The sequence below is a fragment of the Anser anser genome (assembly GCF_964211835.1).
Source record: "Anser anser genome assembly, chromosome: 1".
Lineage (NCBI taxonomy): Eukaryota > Metazoa > Chordata > Aves > Anseriformes > Anatidae > Anser > Anser anser.
Window position 1 is genome coordinate 155,160,461 of NC_139720.1, and position 27,514 is coordinate 155,187,974.

Sequence of the window (27,514 nt, forward strand, 5' to 3'; positions counted from 1 at the left end):
AATGACAGTCTCCTTGTTCTTTTCATGTAGCAGAAAACACTGTTTGATAAATAGCCATTCTGCATAGTTAGACTGCATCCTGAAATGTGTAATAACCACTGTAGAAAATTTGCTCTTCAAAGTCTACAAAGCTAAACAGAAAGCACTGGCAGTTTCTCACTGGCGTCCACAGTTGTCTGTAGTTAAAGAGCTGACCCAGCATTTGACTGTCATTTTCTAATCATCCTGGTATGTTCACTTGAGGTGTGTTTGAAAAATCTTAAACTGTAAGTTATACAACGTAGTGAAATATTTCAACATGCATTGATTTCCTGATATACTCAATTTGAATACATTTTAAAGCCATTTAGAAACTGTACAATTTTAAACACTTTTTCAGGTAGCACAAATAAGTATTGCCGTGATACCCCATCCCCAAAAAGCTGGAAAAAAGGCCCTGATTTAAAGAGCTGTTGAGTACTTATAGTCCTTGTCTATAAAAATGCGACCCTTAACACTCAGTACCTATGAAAATCAGAACCGAGTTACTCACACTTGGCACATGCAATGGTTCCTGATACTGAGACAGTTTACCAATGGATGGCAGGCCAAAAGATTTGTAGGGGTCCTGAAATAAAATTCGACATGAAAAAGCATTAAACTTTTACAGATGTGGAGAAAATAAGATTAAATAGCATGAAGTCTAACAGAAACCACTGCTGCAATAACTTTGTTTTCCACCTCAGAATTACTTATGTTGAACTACTTTTCTTCAAACTACCCCTATGACTCCAAATAAAAAAATGGAAACATATAAATTCTCTCACATTGCAGTCAAAAAGCAGGAAAAGAGTAGCATATAGCACATATGTAGCACGTAGCTACAGTACACCACCAAAATATACAAAGACCACATTTTCATTTGCCACATTGTACCTTGGAAGAAGATTGGGAAAGTATTTATAGAAGGGGTGGAGTTGAGAAGAGAGTTTAAGGAAAAAAATCCGAACATAAAGTGCTGTTAGGAATTCGGTTATCAAACTGATCTTTATGCCTTTTGAGATGTCTTACATAATCCAACGCCCATGTAAGTTTAGTAAGACAGCAAATAAACGTATGGCCTATAAGAACAACCAATCTCATGGCAAAGTAGTAGGATCCATTATTTAGATTCCCACATACTTATAAATAAGCTGGATAAAAAGAAAGCCCAAGCATCAATTACTCCAGGGTAAAACCTATTCATACTCAGAAGAGCTTCCATGCCAATCACAGGACAAATATCTATTCTTTATCAAAATAGTTCACGTAACTTGAAAACAGTAGAGAGAGTTGAAGATTATGTGTTTGTCATGAAAAAGAAAAAAATAAAAATAAAAAGTCCAGGGTCACAAATCAGCAATAGTTAAGTGATGAAAAAAATATCATTTTTTGAAAAGTACAGTTGCCTAAGATTTTCTTAAAACAAAATGAAGGAAGCTGAGTGTCATTTTGTTAAACGAGCAAATCTTGATTTTCACGCATCAAAAATGAGAGCAAAAAAACTAACTACCATAAAATGTACTAAATAAGCCTGAAAATGTTTTATATTTTAGTAAGCTTTTTTAAGATGAGACGGACAGACGTGCACCACTTTGAAAGCTTGTCCTATAAAGAACTGTAGTCTCAGAAGACACGTAACTTATTGTTTCAACAACCCTGAATCGTTTAAAACAATAAAAATTCTTTAAGCCATTCAATTTCAACTGTCTTTTTAGGCCAAAAAGTTTCAAGCATACAAGCTAAGAAATCTGGAGACACTAGTTAACTGCACCAAATAACGCCAATACTGCATTACTAAATACAAACAGAATATATAACAAGTGGCCTTAGAAACAAATCTTAGCTACCTCTTTTAACATTTTTTATTTTGATTTATGGGAAAAAAAAAAAAGGTGTGTCAAAATATGTGCTGTATTTTGAATTAATAAAAAGGCTCATCAACCATTGATGTTACAGTCTTATACCACGGCTTTCGTATGATAATCCTTGACTTCACCTTGGCGCCCGTCCACACCTGGGTATTATTACTGCACAATTCAAGCACCTACCCTCCTCCCCATTACCACTCATTTACCTCAGCATAAACTCGACATTCAACCGCCCAGCCGTTGATGGGAATATCAGCTTGTTTGTGCCGGAGAGGGTAACCCTTAGCAACACGGATCATTTCTTGGACCAAGTCCAGGCCGGTAATGCATTCTGTGACGGGATGTTCAACCTGCAAGGTCAAGAACTGTCAGTCAGTAGGTAACAAAAACGACAAAAGAAAAAAAATCCCTCGCCATAAACAAACGCAGATAAACAAGAAATCAGACCAGGCAAAGAATACATTCCCATCTTGGGTCTTTTTCTCCCCAAAAAATTAAACTTGACAAACACCCTGCATCGTCCTTTGCAAGAAAACACCTCAAAATAAAATAATTAGCAGATTACAATAACTAGGAGCAGTACACAAAAGGAAAACACCTAAGAGGTGTCTTTTTTTCATTTATTTTACAAACTCAAAGCACCCGGTGATGATGTCTTTCTTTTAGAGGCTTCGGTTCAATCTTGTTTTGAAAAGACTAGCTTAGCTCTTTAGCCACAAATATGTTTCAACCGAGAATCTCGAAGTAGCTGATAATCAACCCGTTCTGCTACACTTAACACAGCACGTACAGGAGCCGCTCGCAATTCGCCACAGAAGTAGCCTACCCTAAATCTCACCCATTCGCCTGCTTTCACTAACCTGTCCTGACAAGCAACCAGATTAGCGTAATCTTACATCAGCGCAGTGTAGCAGAAATGAGCAGATGGATCCTTCAATTTTTTTCCCCCCCCCTCCAGACTTATCTGTTTAGTGCTTAGCATGCACAATAGCTGGGCTGGACCAGCAGAGTCGCTCTGCTCTCTCAGCAAATTGCTGCTAACGGCTTTGGATGATGCTGTCATGGGAATACCCGTCGGTCACACTAACCCAGGCATGTGCGTACAAGCATGCACACATGTGCGCGCACACGTGCACACACACACTTCTTCCTTTTAAATGTGAAGGGGTATGAATGAATACATTTCCTAGCTTGAAATAATAGTCAATGTATGCTAAAAAAACCACAAAGCATCCCTAGACTGCAAGACACGCCATATAGATAAAAGTAACCTTCGCATGTTAAAAGCATGTTCTTCACACACACAGCTTTAAGACTTTCCCTATGAAAATTATGACAGACCTGACATTTTTGTTACAAAACGTTTGTGCTCCAAGAGCCAAGCACCTTAAGAAAATGCTCTTCACAATGGTTTCTATATCACGAGATGTCACATTGCATACATTTTGTGACACAGAAAAAGGTCAGTGAACAAACCACGTGTCTTTCTTCCTTCAAGTACAGTAGTATAAAGAAAACATTTAGTCATTAGAATAATCTCGTGGCTTATCAGAAGATGATGATGCTTTGGTCTTTAAGAAAAAAGCTTGGTAAAAATAAACAGATGGCATCCATAATTAGCCCTGTGTGTGCTGTGAGTTTGTGTAGAGTTTCAACAACATTTTAAGACGTTTTGACATAATTTTAATGACAAATCATCACTGAAACAAGAACCTATTCTTTGAAGGATAAAAGTGACATTGAAATGGGAATCTGATTATACAGTTTAAGGATATACCTTTGGGATTCAATCTTGATTCCACCTAACACATGATATTCTCCAGCATGTCAAGCTTAATAACAGTATTTTGGGAATCTATGAAACATCTCAGTGTCTACCTTGCAGTGTTAAATTGAAGCAATTCAATTTCTATTAAAACTTGAAGTTTCTATTAAAAAATCTCTAAGTTTAACTTAGAGTTTTAATAGAAAGTTACTTATCACACATGAATTACTTGGATAATAGAACTTACTCTCTTATCTTAGAATTGAAGTTTTAAAAAATCACCTTTGAGTTTAGAACACCTCTGGAATTCTAATGTCAAAAGCAATTAAAATACAATACTTTTTTTATTTTATTTTAACCAAAGACATTTGCATTATTTAGCTATACTGTCATTTTTCTTGGATTACAATTGGCATTCCAGATTCAATAGCTTCATTGTTGTTTTCAGTTTTATTGTTGATGATCAAAATAGGACGGAATGTTTCTGGAAAGAAAAATATTTTTGTTGTTTGGTTCTTACGACTCACAAACATTTATTTAATCCATTCTTCAATACAGATCTTTGACTTGGTCAATATTTTCTTCTGTTTCTTCAAAATACTCCCTTTGTGTCTGCACAGAAAACAGCATTCAGAAAATATGATGAGCAAAATTTTTTGAAATCTTTTTGAGGGTGGGGAGAAGTTGTTCTGCTTTCTTTTAGGACTATGCTTCAAGTAATGCTGTTTAGGGATATTGTAGGAATGTATAATAATTTAAAATGTATTTCAGTATACATTAACGCCATCAGATGACCCAAATGGGGTAGGAAAGAATTTTAACCTTGAAGTGCTAGTTGACTTTTTATAAGTTTGTAACTTTAATCTTTCAGAGTAGTTTCACAGCTCAAATTGCACTTGTTTTAGCATTTGTAGTTTTCTTTCAGCAAGAGGAGGGAGGGCAGGAGGGAATCAGTATTTTTAGCAATGTACAGAATACACTTCAGCTTATAGTACAAAAGGACATTAAAAAAGCAGTAATGCTATATCCAGGGTTCAATGAGCACCCTGCAACGAAGTTCTCGAGGTGCAAGAATCCACCCACAGAGAGATACTTGCAGGATCTGAAATTAAAACTCTAATCTTATAAAAGGCAAGGAAGGATGGGGGTAGAAGCAAAATAAGACCACTCTTCTCCTTCCCCTCCCAAAAAAGTATAGACTTCATCATCCCATGCTTAGGAAAGCTCTAGAATAACTGTTGCAGTTATTAACCAAGGTAACTGTTGAATCTGTTTTTGAATTACTACCAAAGTTAGCCTTTAATGTTTTCCTCTTTCACGTTTCAGCCTTCTGCTTTAGATGTCATTCTTGTTTTGCTTGCTTGATGTACTTTCTTCTATTAATTTTATTCTATGCCTCTTCTTCAAAAGCCTTTACTTGCCATTTTATGGACGCTAAACCAGGGAGTGAATTTTTAAAGAGATGAATGAAAGTATGCTCACAAACAGAGCTGAATCGCACTCAATCGATCAACTCCTTTAGCTTTAGGCCATACTCAGATTTTGTAGTCAGCTGAGCCAAGGTCTTGCCAGCGCAACCTCCGTCAATAAGGTCAGAGCCAATGGTGGTATGGCTATACGATAGCAGCTAAATTCACACATTTTCTCTGTCCTTAACACAAAGGGCAAAACCAGGCATGTCTGCTGCAAGCAATCTACGGATCAAAGCTATATCAAGGCAGCTGTCCCTATTATCAAGAGGACAAGGAGAAAATTTGATCAGTGATAACTCTCAACACAGTTAGCTGCCAAAAATATCACCTTTACTACCAACCCCTTTACATATACCAAGTCTGGACACAAACGATTTCTAAGAAGAAGTTACGTAAGTGCAGTATACACCTCCTCAAAATGTGTCTTACTCCCCACTTCCAGAGATCCACGCAAAGCCAGTTCCCTGAAGAATGCCACTTTTTGATCCTGTTCGTGAGCCCATACAGCCATAACTGTTACAGCCAGCAACATCCACGGGGGTAAAAGGGAAAGTGCACCCCTTCATACCAGATCTGCTCTTCTTCAGACACCTCACAGCAATCACTTCCCTGTGAGCATTACAAGTTTTTGATTCCCAACACTCTTCCCATTCATACATCATGGGGCACTGGCGGCAAAGTCTGTGAGTGAAAAGCAACAAAGTCCCAGCTTATAGATGGTGAAACATGCACTAAAAAGCTAGGGGAACCTGTAAACATGACAGTCTAATTAGCATCAGTTCCCAGAAGAACTGCTAATTCATGTCTCATTCTGTGATGGCCTACAGTCAAAGCTTTCCCATACTGGGGCTCATCCACAGCTACAAAAACAGTGATGCAATTTTTACAGTTTGAGCCAAGAAGTAAATTAGGAGTGGCTGCACCCCTCATATCCAGTGGCATATTTTCAGAACACAGTTTTTCTCATGGCCAGCAAGGTACTCAGGTCTAAGAGCAAGCACTTACTGTTATTTTCACAGATGGCACTCTTGCTCCTGTATGCATCGGGCATCAACTTACTCGCACGTCAGCTGGAGTGTTCAAACAGAACACGGAGGCCAAGAAAATCTAAATTTCAGTACACTCAAAACTACAGTCTACGGCGTTCCTACTGTTTTAAATCTCTTGTTGGTGTCATATGCTCCTTTACATTCAAATAAATAATCTAAAAGCTAACTTTCAACATTCACCACAGTTTCCAGGAAACATGATTCACCTGGAATCCCATGGGCTTTTCTTCTACTCCAAACCCAGTATCAATTGACCCAAACTCAGCAACTTACAGATGCTCTTCAGCTCCTGCTAGTTCAGTGAGCCTGTTTTCTGTTTTGGAGAAGTGAACAGCAACAGGGTGCACACATGTTCTGCTATTCAGGCGTGCCAGCTTTCTGACTGCTATGAGCAGGAGCACTCTGGGGTCACATCATCTTTCTGCAGAATAGTTCCTCTGCAGAAGTCCACAAGAGTACATAGGGTTTAGGGATATGTATATGAAAAAAATCTTTTTAGAGAAGTTGCTGGAGAGCAGACAATGTTTGGGCTGATGTAAAGACTGAATGGAAAGCACACAGAAATGCCTAACAGGAAACCTCTTATGTTGTCATCTTCTATAGACACAGTATATAATACTAGTTGCTGTTTACATTTGGATTTATTACTACGATCAAAGAAATGAATATAACCAGAACTACAAAAATTTCCATCAACTGAGATGCTGAGGTAGACGACTTCTACTGTTTGAGTTTTATTGCAGAAATAAAAACTAATGCACAGACATTTGGTACCAACTAATTTTTTATGGCAGTATATATTAGACTTTGAAAAAAATCAATCCACTTCATAGGAAATTATCTTCCAATAATAATAGATTCAGTTTTGTCAACTTTAGTTTTGCAAGGATTTCTTTCTTTACTGTACTGAACAGACATAGGTAAGACAACTTACGTAGCCTATGAATACTGAATCTGTCTTTTCTGTGTTTTAAAAAACACAGACATTATATCAACAGACTATTTAGCTTTCAATTTCAACATTACTTTCTCAGTTAGCTTCCTGCACTTCAAAAAAAATCCTGCAACTCACTAATTCTACACAATATCCCTTTCACTGCATGCTCCACCTAAGAAAATAGAGAAACTTGCATCCAACAGAAGCTGCTTATGCTTTTTTAGAGATGCTAGGTCTGCTTTGACAATATTTAGCTCTAGTATTAAAGGCTTCTCAGAGTACTTAATTCAAGATGGGTCCTGTCACACTGCAGCATTCTTGCATTTTCTTTGCATCAGATTCACCAAAGGAAAGAAACTAATGTACCGTTTGAAGAGTGATCTTTTGTTCTTCTACTTTTAAAAAAAATGGAGCAGAGCCTCCTTTTTCTCTACTTTTTAAATGGTATTCTGATAGTTACATGGTAGTGTTGTCTCTAAGATATCACTCGGTGCCCTGGCAGCACTGTTAATGGCATCTTTCAGATTCAATGACTTACACAAACAATGTCGTTCTCTTCTGTCAACAACAATTAGCAATGCTTTTCTGTAGTTCTTTTGGAAAGCCTGAAAAGCAGACAACCAGTAGCTACATAATGGAAGTTGCATTAGGAGGCAAGAATGTGGCAAAAATCTGGTTAACTGTTGTCGGCTGACCCTCTTGTGTGAAGAAGTGTTGTTTGGCAGCAAAATCACCTTTTCTTTCGGTTCTAAAAATGGCCATGAACAGCTGGTATAAACTGTGTGCAGAATGGATTCTGGTGGGCTTAGGGGATTGGTAATGGGATAAGAGACCTTTCACCTCTGGGTCAGTAGTTCAAATTCAGCCCAGGTTAGTAGCAATTGAAAGTCTTTACCATCTGACATTGTTCGTTAGCCTATTTAAAATGACTGAAGCAAAGTGTCACAGTAAAACAAGATTCCAGTATTAAGAAATATGAAGAGTCTGAGCAAATGGCAGAAACAGTCACTTGAGACTTTACTTTGAAATCCCTCCATTCAGACTTTGTAGAAATCTATTCCTCTAGCTACTGACAGCCCCTTTCACTGCTCCTATCCCTCCTTCCCACCTATCACAATTCATCCTCCAGACAGTTACGCATGCGAGGACAACAAAACCGTCTCTTGCCATCCCATGGGTCCGCTATGGATACCAAAGCCACCACCTCTCCGTGGTTTTATCTGGCAATCGAGACTGAGCTCATCGCTTTGCTATTTGTATTTTGCTGCTTCTGTTTATACAGTGCAGCTGTGATATTTTCCAGCACTTCTCTCCTTCACCGAGCAAACGTGTAGCAGGTGCTGCCTAATGATGTGCAACAGAATACAGATACCATGAGGAGACTGATAGAAGCAAGAGTGAAGATCACTGGGGCTCCAAACAACCACCAACAGGATTTCTACATATCTCTAGACACTTTCCAACGACGCTTTTTATACTTTCATGAATGGATAAACAGAAGAAGAGGAAGGCAGAGAGGGACAGAACTGTTGCATTCAAAAATCCTTCCTCTGTCTTTTAAAACAGGCACTGCCAGCTTTGTACAAAGGCAAAGCTCTGGAATATAACACTTAGGAGGTGTCACTAAAGTCTGATGAAAACACTAGAACTGATTAACAAAAATCTTAACATGGTAATAATTTATGGGTATATCCAAGTTTGTTTACCTTATGCCTCGGAACCAAGCTACCTAAAGACCACGAAACATTTACATAAAATAGTTAAATATTCTGACTACAATTAACTGTAAAATAAGAACACACACATATCGTTTGCTTTTAATAAACCTCTTACAAACACTTAACAGAATATTCTACAAAAGCAGCTTTTATTCCCTTAAAAGGTATGACAAAAAAATATTCAAACTATCACATGAAGAGAAAACACACTGCCATTCAAATTACCTTATTTCTCCACTCCACTGCAGTGAATTTTGTAGACTGCATACAGTCTATTCAAAAGATCTTTTCAATCAGATCAAGCAAGTTTGGTTATGGTTTGAGGAGGAAGGGAGTACTCACTTGTTATTTAAATCACACAACACATGAGGGAGGCAGAAGGTTGGGAGCAGATCTGAGAAACAGACATACAAGCCGTATTTAGGGTAACTGTTCTCTTTGTAGCAGTCATCACACTTTTCTCAGTTTTTCCTCGAGCCAACCAGAGATGTTTCTCATTTCAAGGTACTACAAACAATCATTTCCAGAATATTTGATGCTTTTCCTTTGCTGTCACCAATTGATTCATATCTATGAAGCTTAACCACATTGCACACCCGTATCTTAACAGATATTCTTTATTTACAGACTGCATACTCTCTCCGTATAAAGTTGAAAAGGAACATTTTTATTCCATTTTTCATTGGAAAACCATGCTTTTCTAGTGAAAGTGAGCACTTCTGATGGATCTTCTCCTTCTGAGAAGGAGATCTTGACAAAATTTGGTAGTTAGAAAGACTATCAGGCTAAGGGGTCAGTAACTATTTATTTCAAAGCTCTTGTTTGGCTACTTTGGATTATGACTGCCTTTTATTAGGCTGATGACAACTAGGTAACACAAAGCACACCACAGCATGAGCAGCTATAAAGAATCAGATATTCAACATCTGGTCTGCCTCAGCAATTTAACAGTGGTAGCTGCCTGAAAACCACTCCATAAGTGCACTAAATGACAACATACAGGAAGTTCTCTTGTAGCTGGTAGGGCAGACATTTCTACATTTTCTTGTAAAAAACAAATAACGAGTTTTGCTATCCAATTATCCAATCTTGTGCTTTATCAGCTAGCCTCTGAAACATGGCAGAAAAGCAGATAACAAAAAGTACAACGCCAATAGCAGAGAATAAATCATTCTAGCTGAATCACTTGGAAGGATTAAAACATCTGTAACAGATTTATGTAGCTTACAAGAGACAACGGAGCTGATTCACCAACTTGTTTTGCTTTCCAACCTCATACTGTAGTGCAGCAGCATTTAATACAAGAAATACAAACTTTCTGTAAGGTGTTATTTATACTTTTTTTTGCAGAACTATATGGCAGAAAAGGTATATTCCCAAAGAGTTCCCCAGAAAGATAGTAATATAATTCTTAATTACTGCAAAATAACTTACAAAAAACACTGGAAGACCCCTGACATATAACAAAGGGAGGGAGGGGAGAAATCAGCAAGCTGTGCAAAGTGTTGGAGTTGGTTTAGTTAGCTTTATGCGAGCTTATTCTGAAGTCTGTATCTGAATTAAAAAGATTGCAGTGATCTGATTAGAGATTACACAAACATGAAAACAGACATAGAAAATTGCATAATTTACAGTAGACACATTCTACCGATGCTGACATGCAGCTGTGTCTGTAATGCACACTGACAAAGACCTTAGGAGCATCATTTACACATAAGATGTTTATCATTTAAGAAGTTCTTCCAACTGTTGAGTACTTAGCTGAAACATGGCAAGTAAGCCTGTTAGTCACTGTTCACATTTCGGGGATGCAAAAGGAAAAAGATAAAGCAATACAGGGACATCTGGAGACACTCCTGGTTATGAAGTTAAATCTGGACAACAAGCTTCATTAGAGTTTCTAAGTTTGGCTCTTAATAGAAGGGAGCAACAAGATGTTAGTTGCATAACTGTTAGCTGCACAGAAAGTAAAGCTTGAGACCTGGGAGAAGTGACAGATCAATTGGGTAAGCCTGGGGAAGAATCAGAGAAAATTACTGCTCTGCAGCCTCAAGCTGAAATGCTAATTAGAGACAATACACAGTCAGGATAGAGGAATTAATGAATATCTACACAAGTACTGTAATTTAAGATTAGTAAATTTCTTTAAGAGTTGGAAAGAATGAGTCTGCTATTATAGGGGATTGTCAAAGTGCTTAGGCTATATTGCGAAAGGAGTCTTTAAAGCCCTGAAAGATGGAATTGTGAAAGCTTTCTCACTGTGTATGTGGAGACCTCTACAATTAAGCAAGTTCGAGGCTTGGGACTTTGAACATTCTTACCACCATGTGTTAAGGCAGGCAGGGGAGAGACATCACAAAACAGCTAAGATAACATCTTTAAAAAAATTGCAAATCAAATCAACTTCAAGGATCCTTCATCACTGTTTCCATTTAGGAATGGATGGCCAACGATGTATTATAGCAAGGAAATGGTTTGGGACTCCAGGTGGGTTAAACAGAAAATCATGTATTTTCTTCTATGTACACAAGAGTGTGGAGAGCCTCTGAAAATTGTTCTCTCAAAAGCTACAGGTTTGGGAAAAGCATAAAAAATGTGTTCTTTATGATAAATTCTTCATAATGTTTTAATGAACTATACAAAGCAATTAACAATCAGGCAAATAAACTGCTAGCAAAAGTATTGTATTGGGTTTACATAGCAACGGTTTGGATTTTATTAATCTCCCTATGTTGAGTCTGTTGTGCCTGTGATGATAATTAAGTGATCTCCTCACCCTTACCTCAACCCTTGAGTCTTTTTCATCACATTTTCTCCCCCTTTCCCTTTGAAGGGGGCGAGTGAGAGAATGGCTGTAGTGGAGCTTGGCTCCCCAGCTGAGTAAAACCACCACAGTGTAAGTAAAGTACAACTGTCATGAGTAATTCTGAAAACACTGCTGCCCTGCAAGGCAAGGCAAATTTTACCAGCAGTCTTCCCTCTCTAGGGCAGGCTGTTTTTAAAATCCCTACTCCTTGGGGCCCCAATCTCCTCTAGTTTATTTACCCAAAACATAAATTTGCCCAGCCATTATACAAAGTCATCCAGAGATGTCAGAATCACAAGCATCTCTTTGTGCTCTCTCTATTATTGCCCACAGGTACAAGCAGCAGACAGGACACAGCCCTAATGAAATGTAGATAAGAAAGAAAAATAAGCTAATTACTCTATTGCTTGATTCTAAATTTCAGTATGTCTGGCATAATTTGACAAAGTGAGAGAAGGAAGATAAAGATGGTGTTCACTTGCTTGCAAGTTGGACTTTCTTGCGGTTTCTCAGAGTGACATCCAGAGTTGTGTGCCTGCTTTCGTAGATCATGACCGGAAATGCATTACCACAGTCAAATAACGGAGAAAGGAGCCCATGAAACAGTTTGCCCACCCATTTGCTATTCACATCTACTACTGATTCCATGAGCTGGTACAAAAATCCTACACCATGTCAGCACTCTTTTTACAAAGTTACATTCCATTCACGATTTCAGTCACATGCACATTGACAGTGTTTTTATTTCTGATATACACATTTAGTTTTTGTTTTTATTTCTGATATACACATATAGTTTTAATCACAGTCCTAGAGATACCCAGCAAGCAATCATAAAAGTATAAAAAATAGAAAAGAAACTTAAGGGACCAGTGGGGAAAAGCTTCAGAGCACAGTGGCTAGTCACTTACTGTGTGCTCACAGTGGCACTTCACAGTGACCTCTTGAAAGGTCTTTAGGTCAAGTGTAACAAAGAGCAAAAAAACCTCTGAATGCTTACTTGAGTGCTCTACAAGGGCTCAGGGCTGCAAAGTCTTGTATACACAGGCTTACTTAAGTGAGTAGATCTTTTAAGTTCAGTTGGAAGTGCTCACATCCGTCAAGTTAGTTACGTGCAAGTCTTTGCAGGAACAGACCCCTAAGTATGGAAGGAGGTTATGTTCTGTTTTTTTAAATAACACTTTTTCTGAATCTGAAGAGCTGTTTTTCTTACCTGAAGTCTAGTATTCATTTCCAAGAAGTAGAAATTCTTACTGGAGTCCACAAGGAATTCTACTGTTCCAGCAGAGGAATATTTTACTGCTTTGGCAAGAGCTACTGCTTGTTCTCCCATTGCTCTTCGAGTTTCAGGGTCTAGAAAAGTGCTACAATACAGAAACAATGCCTCTCTTCAGTTTAAAAAAAAATGTACCATTTATTTTTCTGCTTAAACTACCACCAGAAGAAGACAGTATCATTATTTAAGTTATGATAACATCAAAACAGTCAAATGTTACCTTTATATTGCACCTAAATAGATACACTGCATACTTCACAGTTACCACTAAAGTACAAGAAATTCATAATAACAGTATTCTCTAAAATATAAAATAACAGAACTTTTTTAGAACACTAAGATCTATAAAAATTCAAGTTAAATGAAAATAAATACATACAAATCCATGACATTTTAGAAGGCATACCTATTTTCAGAAAATAGTAACTAAAAAATAAAGAACCACAATGAAGCTGTTAAGAAAAGATACCATCCAAGAGAAACACAAATGCCAAAATACAAGACGAGGTCTAAGGAAAATTTGTTTTCTGACTCAAAGTTAAAACAGCATGTCTGTTTTATTGATATTCTTTGTAATAAATAAATTCTGGAAGTTCATGAAGTATTTATTTGAGCTTCCACTGATAGCAAAATTGTAGTGAAGAAGACTGATGTATTCATTATGTTAGCTAAAACAAAATCAACAATGACAAACATTCATATTCTATATTTCCTCTCTCAAGTTTACCTGTAAGCTAAAGACTAGTTATCCGTGTCTGCTGATTGCAATTCATTCACTTCTACAAAGTATGGACACCACCCAGGGGCAACCCTTCTCAATCTAGGAGCTCAATACACCGCTTTCACTGTTAGAACATACTGGAAGACTTGGGAAGATATATACTCTGCTCATTCCTCTCCTCTACACTGCAAATTTGGATTTAGATTAACCTATGTAGACTGTAAATTTATATTTTTACATCAAAGCTCTGGAATTGGCTGCCCTTCACTCCGATGCACTGACCTTCAACAAGAGACAGCATGTACAGTTCATTTTATAGGAACTTATAAACATGCTTATCATATTTCTGTGGTGATTTATATTAGACATGTAACTCAACTATCATTTAAAAACACTTTTGTAAAGGAATGGAAGGTCACTTCTACCTTACCTCTAAGTTACTGTTTAAAACGAAAAGGCCACAATACCAAGTGTTATGTATTGCTTATACCAAATTGTTAGGTATTTGGGTTCTTGTAAATGACGTTACATCAAGCTGGCAACCTCTCGCTAGAGGGGTTCCCCAGGGCTCCATTTTAGGACCAGTTCTCTTCAATGTTTTCATAAATGATTTGGATGTAGGACTTGAAGTTTTTTTTTTGAGAAAATTTGCAGATGATACCAAATTGGGTGGAACTGTTGACTCCGTCAAGGGTGGTGTGGCCTTGCAGAGAGATCTAGACAGGTTAGAGAGCTGGGCAATCACCAACAACATGGAGTTTAACAAGAGCAAGTGCTGGATTCTGCACCTGGGAAGGGGCAACCCTGGCTATACATACAGACTGGGGTATGAGACGCTGGAGATCAGCCCTGCAGAGAAGATCTGGGGGTTTTGATGGACAGCAAGCTGAACATGAGCTAGCAGCATGTCTTGGCGGCCCAGAGGGCTAACTGCACCCTGGGGTCCAACAAGAACAGCACTGCTAGCTGGCTGAGGGAAGGAACTGTCCCGCTCTGCTCTGCACTGGTGCAGCCTCACCTTGAGCACTGCGTGCAGTTTTGGGTGCCACAATATAAAGAAAGACATAAAACAATTAGAGAGTGTCCAAAGGAGGGCTACAAAGATGGTGAAGGGTCTAGAGAAGAAGACATGTGAGAAGCAGCTGAAGTCACGTGGTTTGTTCAGCCTGGAGGAGAAGAAACTGAGGGGAGGCCTCATGGCGGCCTGCAGCTCCCCCACGAGGGGAGCAGAGAAGCAGGCGCTGAGCTCTGCTCTCTGGGGACAGTGACAGGACCCGAGGGAACAGCTTGAAGCTACGACACGGGAGGTTCAGACTAGATATCAGGAAAAGGTTTTTCCACCAACAGGGTGGTTAGGCACTGGAACAGGCTCACCAGGGCAGCGGTCACAGCACCGAGCCTGCCACAGTTCAAGTGTTTGGGCAATGCTCTCAGAGACATGATCTGATTTTTTTTTTGGAGGGGTGGTCCTTTGGGGACCCAGGAGTTGGACTCAGTGATCCGTGTGGGTCCCTTCCAACTCAGATATTCTATGATTGAGGTGTCTTCAAAAGTGGGCCCTAATTCTGGAAAGGACCAATTGGAAGCCAGTATCTGAAGTGACACGAAAAGCAAGGAAATACCTAGGCAAATTGATAGACAATGGAATGCTTTTCTTCATGGGAAAAGTGCTACTTAGCACCCCAAGTCCAGCCAGCATCATAGGGGTGGATTTAGTTGGACAGTAAGACAAGCAGTTTCAGAATTTCAGAAAAAAATTCTCTTTTGGCAACAACTGGGTCAACAGGAAAAGGAAGTCAAGACAGATCACAGGAATGCTATCAGCAGATCCTACGCTAGATCTGAGAGGGAAAAAAGGGCAAAACCGTCATACCTATAAAAATAGGTGCTGGTAACATAAAAGAGTTTCATAATATTTCTTATTTTGATTCAATAAGAAGATAAGATTACACAAAGACATTAACTTATAATTCAATTCAGGGTTTTGATCATGAAAGGTCAATGAGTGGCTTATGAAGAACAGAACCTTTTCAATATTGCCTTCATATTCTATTTCTAGAATAACCATTATTACTTCTCATATGGATGAAAGACAGTTACTCCCTTTTATTACAGTGGTGTCTCCCTATGTTTGTTAAATGTATGTCTGAGATCTCTCTGTTCACCTCCTGCTGTAGCCAAAGAATGGAATAGAGAGCTGTCACACTGCTAAACTTGATCTCTGCCATGTGGTTAAGCTTTATGCTCTAAAATGACTGGAATATCCCTGCAATCAGGTAGGTTAATTAACTGAAGTTTTCCTATTCCCCTCTGCTGCTTTACCTTTCATATACATTGTTTCTCCATTCTTTAACCACTCACCTTATACAAATGAAATAAACCTTCTCCAGTCTAATTAGACATCCCTTGAAAATGGAGCATTTTAAACCTGACTTCAACTCTTTTCCTCACACATATACTGTTATTCTTCCCACCAAATAGCTCCTATGGCAGCATGAAGGCTGCAAAATAAAAAGGATTCACAAGATAAAAGCACCAGAAAGACCAAATAAGATCAGACCTGACATTTCACTCACAAGACCTTCTTCAAGTGATTGTAAAGTTGATCAAAGACAATCCAGTTGTTTTGTTCTATTGTTTCTACATCCAGAGAGGTGACCACATGGGCAAAATGTTACCTCTCCACCTCCAGTTCATCTGATACTGTTTCCCAAAATATCTTTATCACCTTCACTCAGAAAAAGCCAAGTATTTTGCAAACTACAATTGCATTGTCAGTGGAAATTTACTGCTCGGCTTAGACAAAAAAATACACCCAAAACAAACAATGAAAATTCACTTTACACTTCTTCTGAAGATATGACTATGCTGGGAGATAACAGTATCTGCATTTTCTACATTTCAAGATCAGCTTACCCACTCTTAGGAAATATTTTAAACAAGCAGCATGTCCAACTAATTACTTATCTACAGTAATCGTTCCTTGAGATACCTATGCATACTACCGCACTACAGGCATGTTTGAAAAACAGCTTTACCCCCACATCTAAATTGCGCTAACCTATGAATCATGTACAGAGACACAAACAGAACAGGCTCACAGCTTCCCTTAGCCCAGAATCCTTCAAGGGTTTCTGGACGGAGTGACAGGAAATGTGGTTCTGGCACATATGCATGGAGCACAACTCTAAGGAGAGCTTGTATACACAGTATAGAGCAATGACATACTTTTCACTAAGTTCTTGTCTATATACACTCATTCGACTTGTTGGTGACTTCACATAGCACCTTGGCAGTTAATCTGGAATATGATCCTGAAGTAACTTGGCTTCACGGAGAAAGCTTAGTGCTTGCATAAAGTGAAAGAAGTTGCTGTCTGTGCACCTTCCAGGGACAGAAACATTCCTCAGAGAAGCTAACAATGGTGCATGCCAAAAAGGTCACAAGAAGAGTTTAACTGTTTTACTTGCATTCCAACGCAGTCACTTACTGGTAAAATAACCTCCCTTTTGAAATCTCTCTCTTAGATCTTTCTGTCACAGGCAGAAATAATAATAAAAAAAAAAAACATTTTTGTTCTTTGAACTGAAATTGAAAGAACATCCTTCAATCTAAAAAGACAGTGCAAAACTAATGTCTGTGATAGCTAAGTCAACCACAACTCTGAACGTATATGGCTAGGAAGAAAAGAAAAAAAACATACTAAGAAAATTATTTCCTGCCTGAGATTAAACTCAGGGAAATTGGTAAATAGTTGAGAGCGTGTCATAAGAATAGCTTAATTCTGAAGGTCTTGTCTACTAAGATTCAAACCAAAGGACATGGCATCACCTCAAATCTCCAAAGTAGAGACAGCCATGGAGAATTAGTAGGCAGCTGGCAAGTTTTGAGAATTTGCTCATGGTGAAGGATAATGCAGATCTTACACAACAGCAGAGAACACAACGGCAGGGTGCTGTTCCACCATTACTTGAACAGTAAAGTCCTGAAAATGTAGAGAGAAGGTTACACCCAGTGTCTGAGTGTCCCTACGTTAAGCATTTTGAGATATGATACTTAAATGGCAGTCCATGGGGGATCAAATGTTTGATCTCTTTTACTACCACAGCTGGATGATCACAGTGAGTGGAAGGGCCTTCACGTGGCACTTCTCCATAACGCCATTCAAGATACTTTGGAAGAAAGTCATCAACATATTCAAGTAATGATAGCTGAGTGAATAGCCAATCTGAACTCAAAAATAGAAAAAAATGGTTAAAATCTAACTTTGGACATCAAAGAAACAGATAGCCAAGTGCTTCTGAACAGCTAGGCATTCCTTCACCCAAGCGGTGAGGCAAAAGATAAAAAGCTTTTATCAGGTCCTGAAATGGTTAGAAAGGACACCTGCTCTCATCAAAGTGAAGGTTAAGAACGATCCTTTGAGCTCCAGTTATACAACAGGAAGTCAACTAAGATTCTTGAACATTTACATTCCGTTGATCAATTTATTTTAGATTGATCGTAAGGGATCAGTGGATTTTCTCATAAGCTTTATGAGCATTGTTTCTCCACATGGCGAAGACTCCCTTCGTAATTGCTCTACCAGACAAAATGCTAGGGTGTTGTCTTTTTCTATCTTGCCAAAGTACACTGCCTCTTAGCAACTCTCTCTGAAAATGAACAGAGAGAGTTTGGGCAGAGCAGGAACAAAAACTGAACTAAGGAACAACAATTAAACGTTGCTCATCTGTTTAAATTTCAACCTGTCTGATGACATGAAAAGTCAACAGCATCTTCCCAAAAGGTTTGAAGCTAGAGGCAAAGACAAAACTATTGCAAGGCACCAGAAGTTTTGCCCAGCTCCCAAAGAATGCTGAGAAGCCTACAACCAGCGCTAACTAAAAAACTGGTGATGCTCTTACTGTCCATGCTTCCTGGAACAGAGTAGGACAACTGAATATGGTAAAAGAGAAAGAGCAAGGCCTGTTGGTCTCCTGTCTGAGAACAAGGGATTGACCCACCATGAATCCCTTGAATACAGTAAGCTCATCAGGTTGTGAACTAAAGAGCTTTCTCTCCTCAAAAAAGGAGTATTTTGTTGTTTTGTTTTTTAAAACAAGACAGAACTTCCCTATGAAAACCTCAGATTCAAACATGAGATGATCCCAATAAGACAAGTTCAAGAGCTGCAGACTTAGCTTTGTTTAGCAAAATCATAAAGATTATTTTCAAAGCTAAATGAACCCCAACAATCAGTCTGTCGAAATCAGCAGCTGGGCACTTCAGAAAAAGACACTATTGGCAGGAAGTGAATCAAAAGAGGTCTGAGAAGAGGCCAGCGTCAAAAGCCCTAAATCATACAAAATAAAAATAAACATCTTAGCCTACAATATTCCCATCTCCTCAGCATCATGCGGGGGGGGGGGGGAAGGGCTTCAACTTAGCTCCACATTCTTAATAGCAGCTACCACACAAAGTAGGAGGAAAAAAAAATGCTAGTGAGGACAGCGTACTTCCTCCACCCAGTTGTACAAGAGAAGTTGTGTCATTACCTGGAAGGTTTAACTGAAGGCTTTAGGGTCTCTACAGTGTCTGACAGAAGTTACTGCCTTGCGTATCTGCAATGCTCTTGGAATTGTTCGTAAATAAATGGATTCTGCAGTCAACTGCAAGCAGCTGTAAGTCAGATAAGGCTTCCAATAAGGGGCTGGCAAAGTCTAAAACATTCAGCAGCAATGAGAAAGACGAATTTTCATGCCAAATTTTGGAAGCTATTGGCTTGCCCCCACTCTTTTGTAGAGTTATAGGAAGGGATGAAAAGACTTATTGGCAACTCCAACAGAGAAGCCCAAGTAAGTTAAAAGGCTGATATTTCTGATGAAAGAAACACTCTAATCACGGTTGGCTGGTGACAGAAAGACGTATCACTCCTTTTAATTCACCACAGGCATGGAGTATGAGCAGGCAATAGTGGCAGGCAGCAACCAATAGGTACTGCTGAGGCAAAAGACTCTCCTCTCAAGTGCTTGGGTACGCATATATACACACAGGTATTACATTGTGACATGAAGCCTTCATATTACCCAAACAACAACACAGTCAGATTCCTAGACATAATGCTTCTGAGAAATCCACAAGCACTACAGGAAACAACAAGAGCTATTTAAGCATTACTGGACACCTACATCCATAGCTCACTACCATGAGTGGCACTAGAAGTGGTGCAGAGTATTTAGAACTTAATATTCAATTCAAAATAGAAATAAACTGCGTTATCTGGCCCTCTGAAAATTACTGTAACAGTCAAATACCAGTTAACCATTCCTAAAGGTATTTATTTCATTTTTTTATTTGACTCTTAAATCCAAAAGCTGAATAGCAACGTAAAACAAAACTATCTCAGATGTAATAAGCAAGCCATCTCATATACTCCGTATATTTGATTGGTAAGATCCACTTCTATTTTATACAAGATCATGAAAAAAAATATGTCTAATAAATCACCATTTTTCTTCTTACAGAATGACTGAATGAAGCAAGGTCAAACCACTCTCTAAAGCACATTAAAGCTGCATTACATTCAAATGACTGTAACATACTAAAACATACCATTTATTTTCTTGGCATTTTTTTAAAAGAATAAACTTGGCTTGTAATTGTATAATAAAACCAGGAGCTTTCTGAAAATGTTTTCAGTAACTATGAAGCTGTATAGAGTCCAGTATACGTACCTTGGTGCTTCCTCCACAACTTTTTGGTTTCTTCTTTGAATAGAGCACTCTCTTTCATTCAACCACAAGGCATTGCCATGTTTATCTGCCAACACCTGAAACAATAACATGCTGCTATTAACCAACAGATGCATACATACCACCTTTTGACATTATACTACTATTCTATAGCATTCAGTTACTCTATTTTTGTTCCAATCTAGAAATGAAGATTGGTGAAAAACGCTAGTATAGAAAATTAATTATATATGAAATATTAGTTGAATGCTACTTCAAACTCTAAACAGGATTATTTTAAAGCCTCTCTACAGTCTGTATATGGCAAAGAGCACTCACTTCTTATGAGAAGCCCCCAAGAAGTTCAAAAGGGAAAAAAAAAATCAAAAGACTGAAACAAGAAAAAAAATGTATTTTCAAGCCTCTAAAATTGTACTGCATAATGAAATACTAAGAAGCATGTTGTTAAGCATTATTTTTTGTCAGACAAAAGCTTTCAGAAACAACAGCTAATGGGTTTTTCTTAGCAGGCTGAGCATCCTGTGTTTAACGAGGAAGAAACTTTGAAATCTTTTGTCAGAGAGAATAAAACTTGCTACTTCCCCAACACTTGCAAGGTAGGAGTTTCAAGGATTTCCTCAAAAGTCAGGAGTCAACTACAGCTCTTGGCTGCAGCTTCAGACCACGAAAGAGTTAAACATACAAACATCTAGATCCAACTACCTAAATTACACGTTAGAAAAAACACAAGTTAAGTGTAGCAGAACTGATTCTGCAAGTTCAAACTGTAAGGAAAAGTAAGAAAAGGAACTTTATAAATTCTTCTGTACGGTACAGTCATTTTCAATAGCAGGAGACTGGATTTGAGGATTCAAGTAGACTTCTTCCGATCTTGTGATGTTATACTCTATGTACTTATTCTTGGAACAATTTCTTTCCTTGCAGACCACACCTGCTCCCTTCTTCCTTATAAATTTTTCCCTCTAATCCATTTTCTTCCATCTATCTTCCTGCTCTGATCTGCGGGAACCTGTGCCAATATTCATGCTTCATTCTTTAACAGTGTAGTTCTACACTGAAAACAAACAAGATGAAAAAAATGGAGACAATCTTCCTCAAACTGTGTGAACTCAACCATATCTGCTTACATTTGTGACAAAGAATCTGTATTATTTATTATTCCTTTTAGCACCACCGAGCGAGTAGGGCACTAAGCAAGATGAATTCCTGCATCTATGACACCAATGTTTCCTGATGCGTGAATAATCTGGGTAGATGCGACTGGAAATGAGGCGCTGATCTCATGAAGATGACTTGTGCACTGTGCAGCATCAGACCCAGAGCGCTCTGCACTCTGAGGGATCGGACTTATCTTTTCCTCACAAATTTTATTGAGCTACCGTAAGTTTATGGAACTTTCTAGAGGAAAAATCCTTGTAAAAGAGCTCTACAAGAATGACACCAAGGGATTTCCAAAACTACAGCTTGTCCCAAAACCCTCTTCCCTGTCCCACAGAAGGTTTAGCAGCAGGCAGCACCAGAGAACTTGAGTCAACTGAACTGCTAGATTCTGTAACAGGTTCCCCTATACAAAGCAAAAGAAAACCCAACAGCATCTAAACCAACTTCCCACCCTAGTCCTAAATCACCCAGTCCAGAACTAAACACCATGGAGTTCAACATAAACTCATTTGGGAGATGAATTTTTTTATTATTATTAAAACAGTGCATCTAGGGCATAGCATGGTACTTGGCTGGAAAATCACTGTCCTGTAAATAGGATGATTCCCTGTGGGCAGTTCTGCTTCATTACAAAGCCTACAACTTCCCACAGAATTCAGCCTCACAAAACAAGCAAACTAGAGAAGTCCTGGAATATTTCAACAAAAATAAGTTTCTGTGTTTCTTCTCTCCCTCCCCAAATATAATAAAATATTTTTCAGGCCATCTTTTTTTTTTTTTTCCAGGACATTTCTTGCATTCTTCTTAATTTCTGCAACCTGTATCTTAAAAATTTGTATTATTGCATTCACAGGCAATATGGCCCAAAAAGAGACAGATGTGGGTATTTACTATGAAGATGTAATTATGAACAGACTAATATGTAACAACTAGTTAGTTAGGCTTTTAACTCCATTTTGGGTTCATTGCTTATATTATCTGAAATAAAAGATAGTTATTTCATAAATCAATTATATTTCAGAAGACATTTACAGAACATTCAAATCAATCTCTGAGATGAAGTTAAAATCCAGTATATGTCTCTCTAAAAATGCAGGCATTTTGCTAAATATCTTAATATTCTTATACAAGAATATTCTGTTTTGTGGGACAATTAGAACAGAAGTATATGTTATCCACATCTACACACTAAAATAATTAAATATGATTTATCACAACCGCTTCTATATGATTCAGCTAAATTTTATGTCCAGTTACAGGTCTGCTATTTAGCCAAGTAATAATTAGATATCACAAGTACTCTTACTTTAAACTCAAATCCTTTATGTCAGATATTTCAGGAGAACAAGACTTCAAATCAGTTCAAGCATAAAGTCTATTTGGACTCTTTTTTCCTGTTAATTGTTTTAGTCTTTTCTCATGTTTTACAAAGTGATTGTTTTATAGCTAGACGCAGGAAACCCCTTATTTAACAATTTTAAGCACCAATCCTTTGGAGCTATATGAGAATGTTAAAAAAAAGTTCTGTTTAAAAGTTACTGCTAACGTAATAAATATTTGGCATCTGGTCTCAAATTGTTTGTATATTTAGTAGCTTGAAAATGAACCAAGGTCAATGTCCTAAAGCTGATTAGAACACGAAGTTAAAATGATACACCATGATATTGTTACAAGGTACCATCAAAGTGTTTGTGTCAGGAAAACAACACTCATTGTATAGTTATAATAAAAATTTATGTGCCATAAATTATAAATGGCATAGCTATATTGTTTAATATAGGTGAAAATATTTGGTTGTTCTTAACTACAGTGCTAATTTTAAGGTAATAATCTTTTTAAAACTAAAGGAACCAAGACAGAATGCAAAATCTGGCCCCAGCTGACGAAAGTATGGAAGAATCAAATTTTATCTAACTTAAGTCATCAGAGAGTCTGTAGGAAATTGCTGAAGCTCTCTCTAAACAATGCAGAAAAAAAGGGCACCTTCGGAAAATGAAGCATCCCAAATTCTCTAGGACAGTGGGACTGACTCTCAGGAAGTACATACCTCTTTCCACTGAACTAAGAGGTGTCTTAGACAACTAGATTAGAACAAAAGGTTAACTTTAAGATGACAAAAAGAATCCCAAGCCAAAGCACACATTTTAGAACATTTCTATTCAAGACAACTTTTGAGCACCTGAACACACTTGTTTCAGTTCTACTGCATTTTGAACAGTCCCTTGAAGCCTGATCTCAAAAATAAACATAAACCAAATTTATTTCAGTCTCTAAATTAATTCCAAATTTATTTTCAATCTCCCTGAAGAGACTTTTCTTCCACTACCGCTGGTAGCCTGACTGGATTTTTATATAGCATACAGCAATTTTAACCCAAGTCTTCAAGGACCAAGAGAAATAGAATATTAAGGTATAGTGAGCCGTGTATAAAAAAATAAAGAAAGATGCAGGTAAAAAAATTATTGGTCCTACCAAGAGAGTACAGGAACGTCTAGTGATCCGAGCTCTTTTGCAATGAAGGTTAGCACTGAAACTAAATGTTTACTATATGTCTTCCCTTGGCCTTCAGAAGAGAATAGGTTAAGGTTTAAATTTCATTTTTAAAGATTGTTTCTTCATTTCACATATGCCGTAAGTTATCCTACACATAGACAAGTTCTAAATTGAAACAGGGGAAAAAAAAAAAAAGAAGTCTATCTAGTTTGAGTGGGCACATATCTGACAGGGTAAAAAACGCTGAATATTTCTCTCACACAAATCATCCTACACTATCAAATTTGCTGTTTCATCCAGTTATTGACTACTGTCAAAAAAAAATCAAGCTCTCACTGTAAAAAAAAAACACTACAACTTCGAGTTTATGTTTGGACAAGAATAAGTAAAATTTCTTTTGCAGAAACTGACATACTGCTTATGAATTTCTTGTCAAGATAGACTATTTTAAGCCTATTGACAGACACAATTTAGTTGCCTACATAAGATCAAATACATCCCAAATTTTAAGATCATAATTTTGTTGAAGAATCTGTCCAAAGAAAACAAATCTTGTTTTCCATTAGCAGATCTTGCTCAATGCTAGATCCAACAAAAGATAAAAATTTTTCATAATCCAGAAGGTAGGGAGAATATATCTGATTTTGAACAACCATGCCCAAAATGGGACACACATCCTGCTGAGTTCAGACAGCATTAGACATCAGATACGAAACCAAAATACAGACAAAAACACCTACAACTTGCAAGAAAAATGTTAAGCATAATAGCGCTTGAACTCCTACATCCTCTGCTGTGCTCAAGCACTGGAATCAGGATCCAGAGTTCAAACTTCAGCCCTCAGGACAGATGCCTACAATCATTTTTTTCAATTAACTGAGTATGGTTCATCGTCTTCCTGCTAAAGAAAGGGTAGAGAATAAAAACAGGAAGGCTGCACTGTGTATGATAGCCATGCAGTTTGAGCAATGGTCCAAGACACAGGAAAACACAAGAACATAGGCCTTTTTTAGCCTAGTGTTTGAAACAATATTCCCTAACACTTAATCAAGCCCATCAAGTACTAGACTAAGGGTAGAAGGACACTACAGTCTCTTAAACTATATGTTAGTTACTTACAAACACATTTCTCTCCTCCTCTAAAATAAAATGCAACACAATCACTGAACTTGTCTTTCATAAGAAAAAAAAAAGGGCTACTCAAGAAAATCACCTCTAAATTAAAAAAAATCTAAAGATCACTGCAATTCTTTAAATTGTTTAATTAGAAAAACTGAATTATTTGTTCCTGATCTCTATGTTTTGAAAAGTCTACTTATATTGCAGTTGTTTGACCTGAATTCATGACAAATATTTGATATCATTAGTATTAAACCAATCATCTATCTCTTAGCACGAAGACTATTATTTTAAAATTGCAGTTCTAAATGTGAATATTTGACTATCGTTTTAGGACATGAAAGTTCTGTTTTTAAACATTTGTGAGAAATAAATAAAGGGTTGTGATTTTCTTAGTCTTAGTTGAAGGCCTAAAGGAAAACAGAAAACAGAAAAATCACATTAGAAAAACTGATATATTTCTGTAATATTTTTAATTTGATACTGTTCTATAACTGAGATACCAGTTTTACTTTAAAATTTTAAGTTTGGTAGAGACTCTTATAAAAGGACTCAGTAAAACTTGCCTGTGATACTGACTGTACTCACCAGAACAGTTCTATGTCAGTCCACTTGAGCAGCAGAACAAGCCCAAATACTGAAATAAGTATTTTGCTACACAGCTGTCCTGAAGTCTTTCCTATTTTCACACAGTGAACAATGAGACTACATCTTTACATACATCAACGTAAAAATGAACAACTCAGTTTTGATGATGGTTCAGGACCCTCTATCCCAAAGAACATCCCAACACTGTTTTATGTTTAGTTAAAACACAGAAGGAAAGTTGGAGTAGGACAATTTTTAAGACTGAGTCATAAACAGAAACACCTCTTATCCCATCCTCAGAGAAGAGCAAGAATTGCGAGAATTATGTTTTGAGATGTTTTGTTCACCTGTTTATACATACTGAGCTTAAGGAACCCAAGGAAACACTATACTCAAGGTTTTTATCACAACAGATGTGATGACACCCTAAAGAGCTCTGCTAAAGGAGGAACCTGGGATGCAATACATAGGCCACATTGTCTTCCTTCTTGCTTGTAATGTGCACTTCATGAACTTTGATTGGTTTAGCAGTTTGAATCTTTTTAACTAAGTAATAATAATAGTACAAACCTGGATTTCTATGTGGCGAGGGTTATCAATGAACTTTTCTATCAGTAAGCGATCATCACCAAAACTTGAAGCAGCTTCTTGAGATGAAAACCTGAAACCTTCCCTTAAATAACCAAAACAAAAAGAACAATCTTTATTTTAAAAGATAAATTCTGAATCATACAAGGAGAAGAAACATTTATTCAGTAAAGTTATCTTTCAGTTTTCAACCAATTAACACACATCCAAAAAACAAGTTTTTACCATTTGCATTTGATTTTTTAACAAATGTCTTGATTTTCTTCAATTACATAGAAAACAAGTGCAAAGGATTTCAAATTGTTTAAAAAGTCTGGGTATTTACAAAAATTATTCGTATAACTTTGCTGTCATTTTCTTCTCTGGAAGTAACACAGTAATCAAGGGTAAACAAAAATACTGACGAAGTACATGTTATATAGAAGTAAAAGTGAAGCTCACCACTCTTTAAAGTATACAGCCCTCTTAGCACTCAAGAATGAATGGCAGGCGTTAGCTGTAGTTCAATTAGATGAAAAAACTGCAGATACAGTATTGCATATTTTGCAAATTCAATGACTGAACACATAACCTGAAGATGCAATAATTCACTTCATAGAACATGCAGCTGTACTACTACTTTTTCCTCATGTTAAAGTAGAATTGTTTTATACTGCATGCATTCCAAACACTTTCCTCTGCTTTCTTTTCTTTTACATATATAATTACTCAAACAAATAAAGATTATAAAATATTACATTCATCAACTTTACTTTTCCTGGCAGAAAGATTATTCATATGGTACATAACTGCTTGCAAACAACTTCATGTACAGTTTTCAGTGGGGTGAAATGTACCATAATACGGGGAACTAAAGGCTCCACAGAATTTTTCTACGAGTTCTTTAAGTGGCATATGACATGTGACAGAGACTGACGTGCGTGACCAAGTCCAAAACTTTCACTTTCCTGGCCACACAAGCCCCAGAATGGAAGTGGAAGGGAACTTGTGACACACTTAGAATAACTGGCTATGTGTAGTGGGTTTATGTGGCAAGGTTTTGGTAGCAGGGGGCCATAGGGGTGGCTTCTGTGAGAAGGATCTAGAAGCTGCCCCATGTTTGGTAAGGGCCCCACTGCTGACCAGAGCTGAGCCAGTAAGTGATGGTGTTTTGCGTCTCTATGAGAGCATATTTAAGACAGGGAAAAAAAAAACCACTGCA

At 37.6% G+C, this 27,514-nt stretch overlaps 1 protein-coding gene across 5 annotated transcripts in view; it reads right to left on the reverse strand.

Annotated features, from left to right (window-relative positions):
- The window catches only part of PCCA (propionyl-CoA carboxylase subunit alpha), a 284,839-nt gene that overhangs the window by 157,929 nt on the left and 99,396 nt on the right, over positions 1-27,514 (reverse strand). For all 5 annotated transcript variants that reach the window (XM_083820666.1, XM_083820667.1, XM_083820668.1 and 2 more), the window contains 5 exons: positions 26,296-26,398; positions 20,347-20,441; positions 12,850-13,000; positions 2,096-2,239; positions 533-607 (listed from right to left, as the gene is read on the reverse strand). In XM_083820666.1, coding sequence (XP_083676792.1) covers positions 533-607; positions 2,096-2,239; positions 12,850-13,000; positions 20,347-20,441; positions 26,296-26,398 — 568 coding nt within the window. The remainder of the gene's footprint in view (positions 1-532; positions 608-2,095; positions 2,240-12,849; positions 13,001-20,346; positions 20,442-26,295; positions 26,399-27,514) is intronic.